This window comes from Anoplopoma fimbria, chromosome 9 (genome assembly GCF_027596085.1).
Source record: "Anoplopoma fimbria isolate UVic2021 breed Golden Eagle Sablefish chromosome 9, Afim_UVic_2022, whole genome shotgun sequence".
Taxonomy (NCBI): domain Eukaryota; kingdom Metazoa; phylum Chordata; class Actinopteri; order Perciformes; family Anoplopomatidae; genus Anoplopoma; species Anoplopoma fimbria.
The window spans coordinates 17,250,926-17,272,493 of record NC_072457.1 but is presented as its reverse complement, the minus strand read 5'-3'; the positions used below and the strand labels follow the sequence as shown (position 1 = coordinate 17,272,493).

Sequence of the window (21,568 nt, the reverse complement as noted above, 5' to 3'; positions counted from 1 at the left end):
CTGTGTGCATTTTGTCCTTATCACTAATCTATTCCTCATCCTTTGGTTTTCATTTGTCCTTCCATCCCCTTTCTTTCCCTATCTTTCTTCTCTCTTTACTGTCTGTCTTTGTTTCTGTTCCCGTAACTCTTCTTGAAGTCTTCCTACAGCTTTCAGCATAACATGTATTTTCTACAAAAATCCCATTATTTATTATAGAACAATTTAATATGCACAGTTCGCAAATATGTTGCTGACTGAATATTTTATGGCAAATCTGTACAACCAAGCTAATGCCAACAATCCTAAACAAGTATTCTTTGGGATCATTACGTTGGATTAAAATGAAGTGTGTGTGTGTGTGTGTGTGTGTGTGTGTGTGTGTGTGTGTGTGTGTGTGTGTGTGTGTGTGTGTGTGTGTGTGTGTGTGTGTGTGTGTGTGTGTGTGTGTGTGTACCTTGACACCAGGGAAAGTGACGGCTGAAGAAGCATAGGAGCCGATCATCAGGGATAGGATGGTTGACCGTACATTTCCAAACATGTTAGGCAGCTAGAAGATAGAGAGAGAGAGTGAAAGAGAAAGGTGACTTCTATAATATCAGACAAAGATATGAACCACCATCTTTACCGGTTAGCAGTAAATGTAAACAAATAAGCTGCTGCTGAATCTATTAGTCAGCTACTGTTTGACCTTTGACTTCTTCAGACATTTAACAACGGATTAAAATAAATGATAGATAAATCACTAACTAAATCACTGTTATGAGTCAACTAATGTACATTCTCAGTGATTTAAATGCACTTTGAAAACCACTAGGTGGTGCTACTGCACTCTTACACAAACTTTTCATGAGAAGCTTGCTTCTAAACACATTGATTTGCACTGTAACTGTATTCTCAAAAATAGTACACAATAAAAACAACGTTTACTTGCAGTTATTTATAACACAAACACACACACACACACACACACACACACACACCTGCCTCTACATGTAACTATGAATGTTCTACGTGTCTCGTCTTTGCCACATATTGATAAGAACCCGTCGGCATCAGCTTCACTCAACCCTGAACTTCTGCAACTAAATAAAACAAAGATCGCCTACGCCACATGAGCCTGACGCCTGTGCTACCATTGTAGGTCTTTGGAAAATGAAGGTAAATGTCAGCTGTTGGTCAGATGGCAGAGGTCTCGTCCGGTGCTGGTGAGGCGTTCGAGGAACTTGTGCGCATGATTTTCGGAATGCCCTCCATACACACTACCCTGAGTGATGGTCACGCATCCTTTTGTCACAACTGCTTGACGTGTGTGTGTGTGTGTGCATGTGAACATTCTCTGGCCAGGCAGATGGTTAGTTTGGAGTGTGTGTGTCTAAAGGCTTTCAGTCTAACTTTAGACACAGCTGGAGTGCTGCCAATCACACAGCTTTTCACACTACAGGCCTTTATGGATGGAAAGCCCCATTGGTTTTCTGTGGAGGAAACCAGGGTAGTGACAACTTCCTGTTGGCCTCCAAAATTCATCCCTGCACGACTTTATGGCGTTCGTGGCAGTGATCCAGAGAGTTTATTTCCCTTGTGGAGCAGTCACAATGGCTATGGAAGTCAAGTAAAACACTGAAATTATGATAAAAATACACACACTGAGGAAAACTTCTCTCTCTGATGTGTTCCTAACTCTGATAGTCATTCCTGCTTGCTACTTCATTGCAATGTGAGTCACTGGGCACAAACACAGGGCCGTTCCACCTCTGTAAACATTGAAGACTGATATCCTTTTCTAGGCTGCAGGCAAAAAAAAAAAGAAGTCAGACTTGGCCCTTAGTCAATCAAGTAGTTCATTGTGTACTCTGCTTGTGTGTTTACGCCCCCTGTGTTATCTCAAACTCTCTAATCTAACTTGTTCTACATTCATTGAAAAAAAGCTTTCCGACTGTGAAAGCAACCAGGTTCAATCACGATTTGTTTTGATTCTATTTACTGGAACTACATGAGGTTTTATTACTGATGCGCCCAATGGGTATGTTGTTTAAATTAAAACTACTGTACATCAAGTGGTTCGGTGTATGGGCACACTATGCTAGTATATTTTATATTAAATCTTAGAACAAAAATAGCTCGAATACATCTGTATAAAATTGGAATAATTGAGATATTGACAGAACTGTTCCTAGCTGCTAACAGATTGTTCAAAAGCATACTGCTTTAACACTGACATGAAACAATAATATTGAGCCATGATTTGTATTATCTGAAGGTCATATACTTTCAGCTGATGGTGCAGATGTATTTATTCCTCTCCACTACTTGCAGTGGTGGTAATAAAAGTAGTAGCAGTAGTACAGTAATAGAAATTATGTTGTTGATTGATGTTGATGGCCAAATATCACCTGTGTTTGTCCATCGGTCTGCCTACAAACCTCAAGATCAACTAATGTCATAACTCTCTGCTCAGTAATGTTTCCATGTTGTTGCTTTGCTTTCACCTCTGTTTTTCCATTCTTATCTGCCCCCCCCCCTCTATTTCATTTACTTTTCCATCTGTTCTTGCCTTCAGTTCCCTCTTCCCTCTCGCATTATTGTGCACTTCTGTAGTCAAACAAATATCATGTGAAAACTTTTCAACATTAAGTTCTTTCCACAGGTACTGAGCAATTCCCCAATATACATTGTCAATTCCAGAGGTGGATCACACTGATGGGCCTGATCCATTTTTTACTGCACAGTGGCAGGTGCTCTAGGGATGGCGGTGTCCATCCCAAAAAACAGACTAGATTGGTGATATTGTACAAAAAACTGAATTATGTTCAATGCCAACAGTTACCGACATTTTCAAATACCAAGGTGTTTCAAACTCTCACTCGGTATGGTAATGTAGGGAAAAGATCATAGGAATGGCAAATAAACTTAACATGTGATTAGGGTTAGGCAACAAAACATTTCGGTGAGGTTTAGAATCAATGTTACGGCTTAATTAAAGGCGAACATTAAATTAATTCCACTCACCCTCCAAACTTTCTGCCTTGATACAGAAATTGAATGCCTTGAATTCTAAAAATGTTGGTGATCCTCAGACTTTTTTTTACAGATTACAGAATTTATACAGAGGCCACCCATCAGCATGGCAATATCCCCGATTTGGTTGTGTCAAAAGGGCTAGCTGTTGATGTTGTTTCAGTAACTCATATCCCCGTCTCTGATCACTACAGTATATTTTTCGACGGTGTTGTACCCATAACTAGGACCACGGATGAGCGCCTGGTCCAGAAACAACTATTGGACGCTCCATTGGATACGACCTGCTCACTAGATGAAATGGTCACTACTTTCAGTAACCACCTCACTAACACACTGAACAAAGTTGCCCCACTGAAGACTAAAAAGAAAGCATCCATTAAAACATCTCCTTGGATAGACAACACTATCCATGAGCTCAAGAGACTATGCAGAGCAGCAGAAAGGAAATGGAGGACGGGAGTGGAGGTCCACCGTAGCATCTACAAAGAACACATCGTAACCTAAAATAACGCTATACGGTCCGCAAGAAGGGCTTATTTTTCTACTCAACTCAAGAACATTGTTTTCTACCATTGACGGAATGCTGAATCCTGCGTCTGCAAATTACTTTCTAAGCCAAGCCTCTACCCCAAATGTGAAGAATTTGCAACTTTATTCGACAACAAAATCACTAATATCAGAGCTAGCATTGCTAAACCTGCAGACAAATCAGGCATTCAACCTCATCAAAGGCAGGCACTGCTTTTACTCGAGAGAGTTGTTTTCCACCAGATAAATAACTTTTTAAATTAAAACAACATCCTAGAAAAATTCCAATCAGGTTTTAGAGCTAACCACAGCACAGAGACTGCACTCACAAAAATAGTCAGTGATCTGAGACTCAGTACTGATGCAGGTAAGGTCTCAGTTCTGGTTTCTCTTGACCTAAGTGCAGCATTTGACACGGTAGACCATGAAATTCTTTTAAACCAGCTTGAGAACCGGGTTGGCCTAACGGACTGTGTTCTAAACTGGCTCAGAACATACATCACAGGAAGACAATTTTATGTTTGTCTTGGGGAACGTGTCATTGACACATGACATAACTTCCAGTGTTGCACAAGGGAGCTGCCTTGCCCCTCTCTTGTTCTCACTTTACATGCTCCCACTGGGTGATATCATCAGGGAACATTATGTTAGCTTTCATAGCTACGCTGATGATACACAACTGTACCTATCTGTTGAGCCAAATGATAAAGATGCCTTAAGCCCCTTCGCTGCCTGCCTATCAGAAATGAACACCTGGATGAACAATAACTTTCTTAAATTAAATGAGGACAAGACAGAAATTCTATTAGTTGGCCCCAAATCCAATAGGGATGTTTTACTGGAGAAACTTGGTCATCTAACTCACCTAATCAAACCACAACAAGTCTGGGGGTTATCTTAGACTCTGAATTAAGTTTTGTGCCCCATATTAATAAAGTGACCAAAGTGTCATTCTTCCATCTCAGACACATTGCAAAAGTACGACCTTTACTGACCCAGCAAGATGCAGAAAAATGAATGCATGCCTTCATATCAAGCAGACTAGACTACTGTAATGCACTTTTTACTGGACTCCTAAAAAAACTATTGAGAGGCTGCAACTCATCCAAAACTCTACTGCCAGACTGCTAACAAGAACAAAAAAGAGAGATCACATCACTCCAGTCTTGGCTACGCTGCACTAGCTGCCTATAGCCGCGAGAATTGATTTTAAAGTCCTTTTAATCGTGTACAAAGCTCTAAATGGCTTAGGACCGGCCTACATCATGGACTCCCTGTTGTTCTATGTTCCTCCACGAATACTTAGATCCTCCACTGCTGGAAAATTGGAGATTCAGCTTTTTTCACTTATGCTCCCAAACTGTGGAACAGCGTACCCAAGAACATTAGAGAGGCAGCCTCTGTTGACACTTTCAAGCATCATCTAAAAACACATCTATTTCGCCAAGCCTTTCTTTCATAACAGCGCTTTAGGTCCCCTCCACATAGTCCCAAAACTATCCTTCAAATTATCTGTTATGTACTTAAACACTTTTATGTCTATACATTTTTATTCATTTATTTAATTATTGGTCATTTATAATATGTTTGCCAGTTTTATTCATATGCTGACAATTTCTGGATTGCACTAAAAATGTAAGTGCAAAAAGCACGCTCTGTACAAGCAAGTTATTCTGTTAATATTTTTATTTATTTATTCTATCTATTTTTATTTCTTATTTTTCAACTGTACAGCAATTTGAGCTACATAATCTGTATGACATGTGCTATACAAATAAAGATTATTATATTCTTATATTATTATTATTATTATACAAAGTTGATTTATTTTATTTGTCCAATATGTTGGTTTATGACCAAAATCTGCACATGTAATGGCATTCACATCAGAGGATACATCACATGAGGCAGAGTACATGCTACGATCGGTAGAATTTGGCTACATTTCAGTTTAAATTAGTTGTCTTTTCTATTTATAATTGGAGCACTTATGGCATATGACAGAACACACTCGACAACATCGGAGAAGGAAGCGCAGGGATTGACCTAATTCCTGCAAATTGGACCTTCAGACGATCATCCACACGGCCGACCGCATAGCCAGACCTGCCGGTCCAGAAGCCACTGTAAGTGGAGTCAACTGCCCCAGGAAGGAGGGCTGCCAACAGAGACCTGGCTCCATTCCTGCATCCCACACCAAGCACTTGACGAGTGGACGCAGGACAGAGCCCAGGACTCCTGGGGGACTTCTGGGGGACTTCTGGGGGACGAGGCATACTCTGTGTTCATATCAATAATGCCTGGTGCTTAAAAAGTTGATGAACAACGTTTCCCTGATACTGAATTTGTGTTAAGATTCCGATCATTATATCTGACCAAATGCAAATTCAAACTACAGGTTTTGTTTTATAATTTTTTCTTGTGTCGCAAACAGACTATAATGCATTTGGTTGTGCATCCCTGATTTTCATAATGTTAATAAATGATCCTAGAGTCCTTGAGCTATGTTGTGTGTTTATTGTGAACCAGCATTATGGATGCAAACAAGCTACACTAAGATGGTGCACAATGTGGATAGTATACCTCCTTAACACCATCATTAATAATAGTTATTTGTTTCTGCAAGTTTTAGTGTTAGCTAGCAATAATGCTACTGCTAGCTAACATAAATGAATCTGCCTGCCAACTGCGAGTGTTAGCTAGCCTTAGTTAGCAACATGGCTACTAGTTCAATCTTAAGTAAACCTTGATGTCATTGCTACGGAGGCAGAGTAAAACATCTCTGTTTGCGTTTTTATAAATTTGGACTGCGACGTAGTGGTAGACAACATTGGCAGTGAAAGCGGCTCTTAACATGAACTCTAAAGCAGATGGTGTCATTTTTCGATCAACATTTACTTCATAATGATAAGTTACAGGAAAATGTGCCACTTTAAAATAACACTGCTGGCTCTGGTCGGTCAGTTTATTAAAGCACAAACTGCCTTCAATAGTTCACAGGGCATGTGTTAGCTAGTTAGGTTAGCTGGAGTAGTTATGTAAAAGATTATCAACAAGATAATACACACCAGACACAAACACACACCAGACCACACATGACAGCAGTGAGGCCAAAATGACTATGTCAAGGTCAGGACATGGTGGGTCTAGGTCAGGGGGTGGGAGGAAGAGAGAGAGAGTTCACAAGTGGACTGGACTGTTGGAGGGTGTGTACACCGCCCATGCTCTTGATTGGCTGAGAGGCTGCATCAGAATTTAGAACAAGTGGAACAGCATGTGCTGCTTGGCAAAATGCGCGCGCACACACATACACACACCCACACACACATACACACACACACACACACACAGATGAACATGTGTTTATAATCCCAGGTACGTACAAAGCCGTCCAAACCACAAACACAAGCGGTTTGGAACATGACTATGGAACTTTATGGTTGTAAATATGTGTACTGGACCACGGAATCACAGGGGTCAGAGAATACTGCTGCTCTCCTCCGTAGGTTGAAACCTTCAACATTAACATCTCTGGCAATATCCCAGTCTGTGACGTCACTGTGGGTGTTTTGATGTTGACAGAGAGAGAGAAGAAAAAGTGGGTATATGTTGCGTCCTGGTGACCAAGCATAAGTCTATGCAATGTACCCTAGTGTGATGTCCCTGGTTCAAGTCCAGACAGCAGAGACCTTTGTTCTAATGTCCCTGTCCTTTTTCTACTTCATGATGTCCACACTGGTTAGCTTCTGCTGCACTGATGATGTACACAGACAGATGGCCTTTTTTAGTCTGACATTGAGCTATAATTTCATCTGCATCAATTATAAAATGTTGAAGAGGACTGATAGTTAATGCAGGCACTCATCATCAATTAAAAACAGGAAAACTCAAAGAAGCAGTATGCTGAATGCTCATCTATAATCCCCAGTTAGTCTCGGATATTGTTGCTGCTTGGTGTTAGGCATGTAGTGTACAGAGGATGAACTGAAATCAGCGGGAATAAAATGTATGAGATGGAACAGCTGCAGGTTGTAAAACCAAATTTCCTACATTCAATTTTGAATACATTTTGACACTTCTCAGCTAGTTTGCAAATTCAGTGTCTGGGCGCCTGTGTGTAAATATGAATCATACTGTGAGTGAAGTGAAGGTCAGGCAAATTCCTCCGAAGCCGTTGAAAGAGACAGCAAGGAAGATGAGGCCAGACAGCACTGAGGGGACACATGGAAATGAAGGTTAAAAACTTTACTGGTACATTCAGCTTTATTTACAATGTGGGTGTCAATGCTTGTATCTTTGTCCATCATTCCCAACTGAAAGTGAGTCCACTTAACATATGAGTTATAATGCAAAGATTCAAGGATTCAAGGATAATTTATTGTCATTATGCAACACAGGGATGCACGACGACATTCTGTTGTAGCCCATTTGTAACAAAACAAAGACATTACAAACAAAACAGAACAAAAACAGTAATACATTCCTTTAGTGCATTTATTTTATTTGCATCATAAGGAATGTCTGTAATATGCATACAGATATTGTATGCATAGTCATTGCATTGCATCGCATATTGTGAGACGGTAATGTCAAGGTGAGGAATATGATATATATAATTTCAGTTTGCCACACATTGTCTGGGTATTAATTGTTCGTTCTTTCCAAGTTACTAAAACTGTTCATTGCCTGTTTCTTTATGTGACTGCTCATTTCCCTTGTCCTGTTGGAGTCTGTGGTAAATATGCTGCAGTGTCTCTACACCTCACAGAGAAGCAGCAGAGTAAAGTTTTACCATAACGGATGATCGCAAAACTACAAATCTTTCCTTTAAGTACTGTATCTCTGTAGGAATATTGTGCTGTTGCAGTTGCAGAATTGAATGGAAGCAAGCGTATGACGAATCAAGGTTTGAAATGTTGTTAAAGTTTATTACCTTCAGGGTCATATGCAGCGGCAGCTATCATTGCACAGGAGGCTGCGAAACATGAACTGAAATGTACACAGGATGTGAGAACACACATGGGGTGTGGTTTCAATGTAATTATCATTTTACACGTTAAATTTTCATTTTATAAATAAACAGACTGTCTGTCTCACCTGCCAATGAGCCTCAGTGGGCGAGGTCCATATCTGTCCATCAAGATGCCCAGGGGTAAAGTGGCTGCACTCAAGAGGAACGAGCCAATGGTGAAGCCAAGGTTCAGTACCTCTTCCTGCTCCACACAACTCCGCCATACACCGCTCTCCATGGAAGTCAGGTTGGTGTCGACAGTCACATTTTCTGGATAGGGTCGTTGAGAGAACAAGTCAGGTGAGGATAAACTGTTGAAAATTGAGAATGGAAAACAAGACTAGACATGACAATGAATGAAACAAACTAAACACAATAAACCACTACTAACAGGACACGCCCTGATAGCTGTCAGTGTTAGAGGTCAGGGGCAAGGGTCAGCTCCCGGGTCTGAAAAGTGAAGCAATGCAGAGGTGAATTAAAGCTACTTTCTCTTTAATGTCCATCAGGGGGCGACTCCTCTGGTTGTGTAGAAGTCTATGAGAAAGTGACTGCTTCTCTCTTGATTTATTCCCTCAGTAAACATTGTAAACATGAGTTTATGGTCTCAATCTCTAGTTTCAAGTCTTCTGATCGATCCCAGTTTGTATAAGTAAACGAAGAAATCTCGAAGAACACAAAAGTTAGTCATAGAGTTCCACAAGGTACTGGGCTGAGACCAATTATATTCACTTTATATATCAGGGGTCACTAATGGGCAGACCCAGGTTCCGGACCCAGAGGCCGTTGTATTTGCACCTGGACCTATAACCGGATAATTGAGGATTATGACATTTTAACAGTGCGCTTCTAATTCAACCAGCGTAGCTTTTCTATCCTCTAACTAGTTCAGCAGTCCAGGAAACACACCGACCGATTACATAAGTTATACATCTTAACGTGATGTTACTCCGAGAGTCACAACTCCAGCTAAGAATACACACACTGGAGAGAGATGTTGAGAGAGACCCAACAGTCAGAGAAGTTATTTCACTTGGTGTTATCCCAAAAGAGAGATGTGGCCAGCGAAACCAGAACCTTTAACACAAGAATGGACAGACTCTTCTATGTCCATTCTTCCTATTGGGGGTTCAAAACCAGTATGTCTCATGTTCAGAGACCGTGGTGATTGTTAAAAGCGGCAATGTGAAGTGCCACTAAAGAAATGAAATGATGGCACATCACAAAGAGCCCAATATGATCAGAATCCTAGTACATTCATTCACTTCCCAACAATGATGTTAACAGAGAGAGGAATAGAGCTGAAACATGTGGTTTCAATAACCACAGAAAAAGTCCCTGCACACAAATTTCTCTTTTAAGAAGATGAGAATAATATGAATGACTGAATGAACTGAATGAACTGAATATAAAGCTGTAGAGCAAGACAATACAGGCAAATTCATTTTTCTAAACTGAAGTACCGTTTTTTTCAAAAGCTTTCTGTTGTGTATTTTTTCTTTTTCATCCAGCCCATATTTTACTTGGAATAAGAGAAGAACATTTATTTATTATTATAGTATAATTTTTTTTATAATTCATCCAGTTCAATTTGAAATCTGACAGTAAATATTGTTGAGATATTATTCAAACTTTATATTTGATTTGACAGTCAGTTTTGGCTACATACGTAAGTTGATACAACTGCTAGGGTACTTCAATATATAAGGCACTAAATAGCATGGCACAAGTTAGACATTATTGTGATGTTACGGACCTTTGCATAAGGAAATTCTGGACCTCGCTGAATTTTAATTGAATATCCCTGTTGTATATGCTTCCATTAAGCAATATTATCAGAAAACTTTCCAGAAACTCTCATTGTTATACAGATGATACCCAATTATATCTAGCAATATAGCCAGACGAAATCAACCCGTTCTCTAAACTTTAAGCATGTCTTAAGGACATAAAAACCTGGATGACCTGCAGCTTCTTTAAACTCAGAAGTTATTCTACTAGGCCCAGAACACCTCTGAAATCAATGATCTAATGATATGGTTTCTCTAGATGGCATTGCCCTGGCATCCAGCACTACCGTAAAGAATCTCAGGATTATCTTTAATCAGAATATGTCCCATAACTCCCAGATAAAACAAATTTCAAGGACTGCCTTTTTCAGCTGTGTGGCTGTCCTGTCTCAAAGCGATGCAGAAAAACTAGTTCATGCATTTGTTACTTCTAGACTAGATTACTGTAACTCCTTATTATCAGGCTGCTCTAATAAATCTTGTAAACTCTTACAAAACTAAGAAAAGAGATCATATTACTCCTGTATTAGCTTCTTTGTACTGGCTCCCTGTTAAATCAAGAATATAATTTAAAATTCTTCTCCTCACTGACAAAGCCCTTATTGCCAGGCACCATCATATTTTGAGGAACTAATAGTTCCATATTACCCAACTAGAGAGCTGCGCTCCCTGAATGCAGGGTTACTTGTGCTTCCTAGAGTATCAACAAATAGGATGGGAGCCAGAGCCTTCAGTTATCAGGCTCCTCTTCTGTGGAACCAACTTCCAGTTTCAGTCCGGGGGGCAGACACACTCACCACTTTCAAGAGCAGGCTTAAGACCTTCCTTTTTGATAGCGCTTATAGTTAGGGCTGGCTTAGGTTTATAGTTAGGGCTGGCTTAGGTTTATAGTTAGGGCTGGCTCAGGTTTATAGTTAGGGCTATGAAACTCCAGCTTTAAAAGCTTATTTGTCTAATATATCTGACTTTGGATGATAACTGCACTAAAGACAACCAGAAGAGCTGATTGGACGGTGGTCTTACCAATACAAAGGTGGGAATAGAAGCCTTCATTCTTCAGCATGATGAGCAGTGAGCCCCAGCCCAGCAGAACAGCAGAGCAGAGCAGGTTCTCTATAATGGCTGTGATAGCCATCCACCACCTCCTCCTGAATGCTTGGGCCAAGCTGGGAGCCATGACAGCTGTAGAAACACAAGAAACATTAGTCCACCAAACAGCTGGAAACAAGTTAAGCTGGGAACCAGCAAGTACAACAAAAACTCACTTTGCAGCACCCTGTATTACTACCTTATGCCCCTTTCAAACATGCACTGAAACCCTGAACTTATTTAGACAATACCTGGAGGAGCTGTATATGTAAAGGCAAAAACAGACTCTACCCTGACAGCTGCCTTGTACAAAGTCTGAGAAATGTTCAATGTAGCCCATGTGTGAATAGAGCTGCTCTTTGTCCACAGAATTCACGATGAGCGAGTGGGTGTGTTTATGATGTTTCAATCATGCAGCTGTTACTAAACCAGAGCAATACAAACATCCAGGGTGAAGAAGAAGAAGGGACATTTACATGAAGAAGGAAACGAAAGAGACTCTGTACTTTATAAAGGAATGACGCACTGGCTATGTGACTGCGGAGTAATCCACGTAGTGTCCTGCCTCCTGCTTCCTCAGCCCAGGCGTCACCCTTCGCCAAAACCAAACTGAGTTTTTCCAGTTGGTGACACCAACAATCTTGTTCTGACCTAGAAAACTATCCCTAATTAAGACACTAAACTCCTCTTCCTCTTTCTAAAGAGGAAGAGAAAGAGAGAAAGACTGATAAAGTATTAGTCCTTCTGGATTTGAGCTTTAGTTGAACTTGTCTTGCGAAACATCACAGTCCAATCAGAGGTCCAGTTCTCTTCAACTGAACCTTGTCCAATCTTTTCTGTGGTGTTTCTGGCCACTTGTTTTTTCTCTCCATCTTGTGTTTTACTAACAGGTGAACGGGCACGCGGGTGGTGCCATACTTCTGCAGATGGAACAGGGCAATAATGCAAATGTATAGATGGTAGGACCCACAGTGCTAACAGGACAACGATGTTTGATTATGCCTGTGGGGAGATCATGCGTTTGGTCAGGTGTGTGCGTGAGTGTATCGATCTGTCCATCGCTAAGTTCTCATACTACTGGACCCATCAGCCTCAGATTTTGTGCATATGTATGACTGAATGCTCAAGCAAGTCCTGTGGTTGCAGTGATCACGATTTCTTAAAACCTATTTAATTGATTAAACTATTTTTCTATCACCGACTGCTGACTCATCACTCCTCACTCCTAATAAAGAGGCCACCCGTGCCCCACGAGGTGGAGCACTCGTCCCTCAACCATAAGGTTGGTGGTTCAAACCCCGGCCTCTCCAGCCAACATGTTCTTAGCAGCCCACTGCTCCTCAGGGATGTGTTAAATGCAGAAGGGAAATTCCGTGTACATATGTATCTATGTATGTACACGACCAATACAGCTGATATTCATTCACATTCATAAACAACAAGTGATCAAAAACTGCTTTAGCAGCAAAAGGCATCACCAGCATTAGGGCAACCCAAAAAGAAGCCTAATCTAGGCTTTTGCAGACCAAAGCTTTTCCTTTGTTGTGGTTCAAGAACTGACATCCAAAGAAAAGTTTGGACATTTCATTTTGGACCGGAGCATCTGCAGATTATTTCCATGCTCTATTTGATATGATGCACTGAAGTTAGGGAGGTACAACTGAATGAGATTCATTCTGTCACAGTTATATTATTTGTCACGATCGCTGTTGCATCAGTAAAACTCTGTGGAGCTACGCTGCACATGGTGTCAGCTGTGAGTTGCCATGAAACCCGAAAGGGAGCATGGGGAGGGAGAAGATGAGACCAAACAGGGAGGAGTTTGACCCCACATGACCTTCTACTGTAGCTGGAGCTATCAAGTGTCCTGCACTGATCTCATCTATGGTCACACACCCAGCTATGAGTTTGCAAATATTTGATGGACAGACTTTAAGTAAGTTGAGTGTGAAGAAAGCCGGGACTCAATCTGAATAAGGCACATTCCAGGTCCAAATGTAGCGCCAGTTTTTTATGTGTCAGGGTCAGAATGTCAGTTTCCACTTCTTCCATGCATGGTGTCTGTTTTCAAATCATAGGTTTACTTAGTTTTTAGGTTTACTTGTTCATGTTTAGGTTACAAAACTACTTGGTTAGGTTCAGGAAAAGATAGGGGCTTAGGATAAAATAACTAGCTTTGTCACGTAAAAGAAGTATGTTTATTACATACCTGGCACACACACTAATATCATGAATTGTAGGGGAAACTGTGATTGTCTTTTCTTTCCAGACACTTGAAGGCAGCAGAGTGAACAGGTTGTGGCTGGGTGGATAATGTCTTTAAATATATTGAGCTTTTCCCAGGCACTATAACAATATCAATTATGTTAAATGATAAATGGACTTATACCTTCTGAGCTAAAGTGCCCTCACTACTGATGCTCTGTAAGTATTAAGTTGAGTATCAGCTTTATTGGTCATGAATATACATAAATACATACATACATATATGGCACATGAATTTTGCCTTCTTAAGTTTCTTAAAGAAATACTGCCAATGTGGACTGTGACCACGACCAGCTCTCTGTTATCTTGAGTCCCAGGAACCTAGAACTTTTCACCTGCTCCACCTCAGCTACACTGAAGTAGACTGGGGTTTGAATCTTCACCTCCTTTTTCCCAAAAAAGGAAAGAGTTGGTTGTTCTCTGAGCACCACCCTGCAGTATTGTACCACCTCTGCATTAGCCAAGAGCAGGTTGGGTAGTGGAAGAGCCTTAGGTCTTAGCTGCTTTAGCTTAGCTCAGCGCCCCAACTCTCTTACTTCTTTTCCCGGGGCGGTCAATCCGCTTTCATTGGCGTTTGGTCTGGCTGGTCTGGCTGGATGGTTTGGAGATGTTGTGGGCATTGATCTTCTTGAGGTCTGCTGCCTTTCATTCAAACATCGCGCTTCCTTTCCCATGTTGGTGGTTGTATTTCTGTCATAGATATATCAAAGTTTATGTGAGCTACTGGAACCTAGGTAACCCTAACCATAACAGCTTTGGTCTTCAATTAGTGATTTTTGTGTGTAGTTTCCAGTTAATATAACTTGCAGCAGTCTGATAGACTGGATGTGTGCAAATGACACACATGCAGTTGGTAGCAGCAGCTGGACATCCTAGACAGGTTTCTGCTTTCTTTGTTTGGTCATTGTGAACATTAGCTCATCAGCTAACGTGAAAAAAAAAGAAAAGAAAAAAGAGAAAATGCAGCCTATACTATCCGGGTGCTAACCAATAAAACACATGGAGCCTACGTTGTCGCCTTTTATTCCCGTCTAAAGTGAGCCGGTGTAACTTTTGAAAAAGTAAATAACACACAAAATAATTCTTCTTCTACAAATAAAAGTTTAATTCATAAATAAAGACCAGTAGATCATGCTGGTGAGTCAGTTTTCTGACTGAGTCTTCTCTCCTTACTGTAGCTTTTAGCATTACCCTGTACTTTTCACTTGGGTCAACAGTCACTGCTGTAAGCGATTGGCAGTAAACAAGTCAATCAAAAGTTGCACATTTGATTGTGGATTGTGTGAAGGTTCTGACGTGCTGACGTACTGCGGAGGGCGTGTTGCCTCACTTCCGGTTCTCAGCGTAGTTGATAGCGTACTTTTCGCAGCTCCAGCGAAAACTAGTGAATTGTGTGACATTCTTCATTATAGCGGCTAATTACCTGTTTTACATTTAAAACACTTGAACACTCATATCACATTTTAATTCAGCGACTTTTCGCTTAAACCAACAGTTTACACGTTGTTCAGTTCTGCTAACGCTAGCTAGCCTCATTTAGCTTAGCAGCTAGCGATGGCTCTCCGCTCTCCTTCCCTCTCTCCTGCTCTCTCCTTCCCTCTCTCCTTCCCTCTCTCCTTCTCTCTCTCCTTCTCCCTCCTGCTCTCTCCTTCCCTCTCTCCTGCTCTCTCCTTCCCTCTCTCCTTCTCTCTCTCCTTCCCTCTCTCCTTCTCTCTCTCCTTCCCTCTCTCCTTCCCTCTCTCCTCTCTCTCTCCTTCCCTCTCTCCTTCTCTCTCTCCTTCCCTCTCTCCTCTCTCTCCTTCTCTCTCTCCTTCCCTCTCTCCTCTCTCTCCTTCTCTCTCTCCTTCCCTCTCTCCTTCCCTCTCTCCTTCTCCCTCCTGCTCAGTGTGTCTCATGTTTAGTCATGCCTCTGCCTCCTTTACTGATAAGGGTTCATGTAACAAATGTAGTTTGTTTGTTAGGTTGGAGGCGAGGCTCAGTGAGTTAGAGGCTCAGTGAGTTAGAGGTTCAGTGGGTTAGAGGCTCAGTGGGTTAGAGGTTCAGTGAGTTAGAGGTTCAGTGAGTTAGAGGTTCAGTGGGTTAGAGGTTCAGTGGGTTAGAGGTTCAGTGAGTTAGAGGTTCAGTGAGTTAGAGGCTCAGTGAGTTAGAGGTTCAGTCAGTGAGTTAGAGGTTCAGTCAGTGAGTTAGAGGGTCAGTCAGTGAGTTAGAGGTTCAGTGAGTTAGAGGTTCAGTGGGTTAGAGGTTCAGTCAGTGAGTTAGAGGTTCAGTGAGTTAGAGGTTCAGTGAGTTAGAGGTTCAGTGGGTTAGAGGTTCAGTCAGTGAGTTAGAGGCTCAGTGAGTTAGAGGCTCAGTGGGTTAGAGGCCCGGTTCCGCACCATTGAAGCTCAGTCGTTAGCTCCTGCAGTTAGCCAGCCCACCCCCGTAGTCGGTGCGGGCCAACCAGACGTAGCTCCTGCTAGCCGTCCCCCGGCAACCCCCGAGCAGCCGGGAGGCTGGGTGACTGTCCGAAGGAAGCATAGTTCTATGTCGAAGCACACGGGTCACCACCAACCACTTCACATTTCTAACCGGTTCTCCCCGCTCAGCGACACACCCGCTGAGAAACCAACTCTAGTTATCTATATATACATATATATACTGTACATACATACATATACATACACACACCCGCTGAGAAACCAACCATTCTGAGTTTTTATCAAGTTTAGTCCTCAAAACAGATAAAGTTATTATTGTAGGTGATTTTAATATTCATGTGGATGTGTATAATGATAGCCTTAGTACTGCGTTTAGTTCATTATTAGATTCTATTGGCTTCTGTCAGTGTGTACATAAACCGACTCACTGTTTTAACCATACCCTCAACCTTGTTCTGGTATATGGTATTGAAATAGAAAATGTAATTGTCTCTCAACAGAACTCTCTTTTATCGGACCATTATCTAATAACTTTTGAATTCTTACCACCAGAGTGTACGCCATTAGGCAAAAGTTTCTACACTAGATGTCTATCTGATAGTGCTGTAGCTAAATTTAAAGAAGCGATTTCTTCAGGGTTTTATTCAGTACCATTGCTCAATATAACAGAGGACTACTACACTAACTTTAGTCCGTCTCAGATTGACCATCTTGTTGATAGTGCTGCATGCTCACTGCGAATGACACTAGACTCTATAGCTCCTCTAAAAAAGAAGCTAATAAAAGAAAGGAGGTTTGCTCCATGGTATAATCCTCAAACCCGCGATTTAAAGCAAATATCGTGAAAACTTGAAAGGATATGGCGTTCCACCAATGTGGATGAAGCGTCTTAAAATATATAAGAAGGCACTCCGTAATGCTAGAGCAGCCTATTATTCAGCATTAATAGAGAAAAATAAGAACAACCCTAGGGTTCTCTTCAGCACTGTAGCCAGGCTGACAGAGAGTCACAGCTCTGTTGAGCCGTGTATTCCTATAAACCTCAGTAGTAGTGACTTCATGAACTTTTTTAATGATAAGATTCTAACTATTAGAGAAAAAATGTATAATCTACTGCCCTCAACCAGTACCGATCGATCCACAGCTGGAGAACCTGAAATATATTCAGATGGCTTTTCTCCCATCGACCTTCAACAATTGACTTTAACTATTTCTAAGTCTAAACCTTCCACCTGTCTCTTAGACCCGATTCCGACTAGGCTGCTTAAGGAAGTTTTACCTTTAATGAGCAATTCTTTATTAGAAATTATCAATCTGTCTTTACTAACGGGCCATGTACCACAGGCCTTCAAACTAGCTGTAATTAAACCTCTTCTTAAGAAACCTACTCTTGATCCAGAGGTGTTGGCTAACTATAGACCTATATCTAACTATAGACTATATCTAACTATAGACCTATATCTAACTATAGACTATATCTAACTACAGACTATATCTAACTATAGACCTATATCTAACTATAGACTATATCTAACTACAGACTATATCTAACTATAGACCTATATCTAACTATAGACTATATCTAACTATAGACTATATCTAACTATAGACTATATCTAACTATAGACCTATATCTAACTATAGACTATATCTAACTATAGACCTATATCTAACCTTCCGTTCCTCTCCAAGATCCTTGAGAAAGCAGTCGCAAATCAGCTCTGTGACTTTATGCATAACAATAGTTTATTTGAGGATTCAGTCAGGATTTAGAGTGAATCATAGCACAGAGACGGCACTGGTGAAAATGACCAATGACCTTCTAATAGCTTCAGACAAAGGACTTGTCTCTGTACTTGTATTGCTAGACCTTAGTGCTGCATTTGATACCATTGATCACCAAATCCTATTACAGAGATTGGAGCATCTAATAGGCATTAAAGGAACCGCACTTAGCTGGTTTAAGTCGTATTTATCAGACCGATCTCAGTTTGTATATGTAAACAATGAAAGCTCGATGAAAACCAGGGTCAGTCACGGAGTTCCACAGGGGTCTGTTCTTGGACCTATTTTATTTACCTTATATGTGCTTCCCTTGGGGAATATTATCAGAAAACACTCAGTAAACTTTCATTGTTATGCAGATGATACCCAGTTATATCTATCAATTAAGCCAGACGAAACTAACCAGTTCTCTAAACTTCAAGCATGTCTTACGGACATAAAAACCTGGATGACCTGTAACTTCTTAATGTTAAACTCTGAAAAAACAGAAGTTATCCTACTAGGCCCAGATCACCTTCGAAATCAATTATCTAACGATATAGTTTCTCTAGATGGCATTGCTCTAGCATCCAGCACTACCGTTAAGAACCTTGGAGTTATCTTTGATCAGGATCTGTCTTTTAACTGTTATATAAAACAGATCTCAAGGACAGCCTTTTTTCATTTACGTAACATTGCGGAAATCAGGCAAATCCTGTCTCAAAGCGATGCAGAAAAACTAGTTCATGCATTTGTTACCTCCTTATTATCAGGCTGCTCTAATAGGTCTCTTAGATCTTTACAGTTGATCCAGAATGCTGCAGCACGTGTTCTAACAAAAACTAAGAAAAGAGATCATATTACTCCAGTGTTAGCTTCTCTGCACTGGCTCCCTGTTAAATCAAGAATAGAATTTAAAATTATTTTACTTACCTACAAAGCTCTAACTGGCCAGGCACCGTCTTATCTTAAGGAACTTATAGTTCCATATTACCCAACTAGAGAGCTGCGCTCAATCAATGCAGGGTTACTTGTGGTTCCTAGAGTATATAAAAGTAGGATGGGAGCCAGAGCCTTCAGTTATCAGGCTCCTCTTCTGTGGAACCAGGTTCCAGTTTCAGTCCGGGGGGCAGACAAACTCACCACTTTTAAGAGCAGGCTTAAGACCTTCCTTTTTGATAGCGCTTATAGTTAGGGCTGGTTCAGGTTCGCCTTGGTCCAGCCCCTAGATATGCTGCTATATGCCTAGACAGCCGGGGGACTACTTAGAATACACTGAGCTCCTCTCTCCTCTTCTCTCACTCCCTCTTTATGTATTAATCTCCTATTTATGCACATTACTGATTTTGCTTCTTCCCCGGAGTTCTTGTGCTTTCTCGCCTCGCAGGTTCCCAGGAATCGGGGTTATATTTGGACTGTCATCGTGCCACCTACTGAGGCCCTGCTGACACCCACTACTACTACCACTATCATTATTAGTCACATTACTATTATTATTGCCTGTACTATTACGCTTATTGACTTGCTTGTACCCTGGAGTCTTTGTGCTTTCTCGCTTCGCAGGCTTCTATAAATCGTGGCTGTACCTGGACCGTGGTCGTGCATCCTGCTACGGCCCTGCTGACACTGACTGCTACCACCATTATTATTACTAGTCACATTACTATTACTATTACCTGTACCATTAAGCATTTTAGCTTTACTTCCACCCTGAAGCCCTTTTTGCTTTCTCGCTCTGCAGGTTTCCATGAATCGTTGTGGTACCTGGACCGTAGTCGTGCCTCCTGCTGTGGGCCGACTGACACCCACTGCTACTTCGATTATTATTATTAATCACATTACTATCCCTATTTTCATAACTATAATTCTACTGTTATAATTGCTGCTGTTATTATAAGTAGTCTTATTATATGAATCATTTATGTCATATACATTGAATGTGTTCTATCGCTGTTATGCTGTTCATTCTGTACACATGACATCTATTGCATTCTGTCCATCCTGGGAGAAGGATCCCTCCTCTGTCGTTCTCCCAGAGGTTTCTTCCTTTTTTCTCCCTGTTAAAGGGGTTTTTAGGGGAGTTTTTCCTGTGCCGATGTGAGGGAAGGACAGAGGATGTCGCATGTGCACAGATTGTAAAGCCCTCTGAGGCAAATTTGTAATTTGTGATTCTGGGCTATACAAAATAAACTGAATTGAATTGAATTGTTCAGCTAAAGTAACATAGGCCAAATTATAAGCCTTTATAATTTAAGTGAATAAAACAAGCACCACATTTCAGTGTCCAAAGTACCATTAGTGACCCTGAGAGGCTCACACTATAAAGGGTTATTGACCCTTTACAGCTGACGTCATCAAAAATATGTGTGAGCATGTTGGTTACTGCCCTGTGATAGTCTGGCGACCTGTCCGGGGTGAACCCTGCCTTCACCCAATGACAGCTGAGATCGGCTCCAGCCCCCCCGCGACCCTTAACAGGATAAGCGGTTACGGAAAATAAATGAATGTTGGTTACTGAAGTTGCATTTTGCCCCAGCCATCCAGACAAGTGAACAAGCTTTAGACATTGAATTAAAACTGTAAACAGCATCAAAATGTCTGCTTCTTTCTTGTTGGATGGTCAGAATCAATATTCCAACAGCGGACTCTAGTTCTACAGAATCAGAGTTTCAGTGTGACAGGTGTTGCAGGTTAATCAGTGACCTTGTTAACTGGTGACTTTCAGCATAACATCTGTTGCCAAACTGCGTGTGCACACTTATGTACATCATCATTGTTTACAAACTGTAAAAATGTATTTTGTAAAATCTCAGATGTAATACATGTTTATTAGCACAGATGAGGTCATGAATACCACTTCAGTGGGAATGGACTCTTCTAATGAACACAGATGTTGGTGGTTGACAGGGAACTAACTGATCCTAATGCAGTTGTGACAACATGCTGCTACCTCAGAAGTACCTCCAGAGCACATACAGCAGCAGAACTCGAGCCATTAAAGCCTCAGTGCAGGTTCTGTTATGAGGGGACGCCCGCCCCATGTGTCTACGATCCAATCTATGCAACATGCTGAAAGTTACTTACTTTATGAGGTGAGCTCCTCCAGAGAAGATGATCTCGATTTATATGGTGAAGGTCAACACGTTATCTTGGCTGCTGCTTCTGTTTCCTGACAGGAGAGAGTTTGATTCTGTTTTGGAGTTCAATGTTTCTTTCTTTCTCTGTTAGATTTAAAGTGTGGTATCCCCCCCACTGAGTGGCAGCTGTATTCACTGGCACATGTGCACTCACATTTACTCTCTCTCTCTCTCTCTCTCAGTACAGCATGTCTATAAATGGAGCTCAAGACTTGCCCGCCCACTGACCCTAACACACACACACACACACACACACACACACACACACACACACACACACACACACACACACACACACACACACACACACACACACACACACACACACACACACACACACACACACACACACACACACACACACACACACACACACACACTTTTTGACTTTAAGGGACCAGGACAGCTAAATTTGTTCTCACCTAATGTGTCTTACAGTCTTGATGTATCCATAGTTTGCTGTGAGGTGATATCTCCATTGATTTTTAATTCTGAAGTGAAGGATGTACATGTCATTAAACCATTAAAACTCTTTGGTTCCTCAAAGTTTATCAGCTGACACCATCG

At 41.2% G+C, this 21,568-nt stretch overlaps 1 protein-coding gene across 2 annotated transcripts in view; it reads right to left on the bottom strand.

Annotated features, from left to right (window-relative positions):
• slc43a1b (solute carrier family 43 member 1b) overlaps window positions 1-21,145 on the bottom strand; it is a 28,811-nt gene extending 7,666 nt beyond the window's left edge. For both annotated transcript variants that reach the window (XM_054605321.1, XM_054605322.1), the window contains exons 1-6: window positions 20,949-21,145; window positions 11,353-11,511; window positions 8,626-8,809; window positions 8,462-8,517; window positions 7,663-7,739; window positions 437-529 (exon numbers count right to left, since the gene is read on the bottom strand). In XM_054605321.1, coding sequence (XP_054461296.1) covers window positions 437-529; window positions 7,663-7,739; window positions 8,462-8,517; window positions 8,626-8,809; window positions 11,353-11,506 — 564 coding nt within the window. In that variant the 5' untranslated portion in view covers window positions 11,507-11,511; window positions 20,949-21,145. The remainder of the gene's footprint in view (window positions 1-436; window positions 530-7,662; window positions 7,740-8,461; window positions 8,518-8,625; window positions 8,810-11,352; window positions 11,512-20,948) is intronic.
• Between the last annotated feature and the right edge of the window lie 423 nt (window positions 21,146-21,568).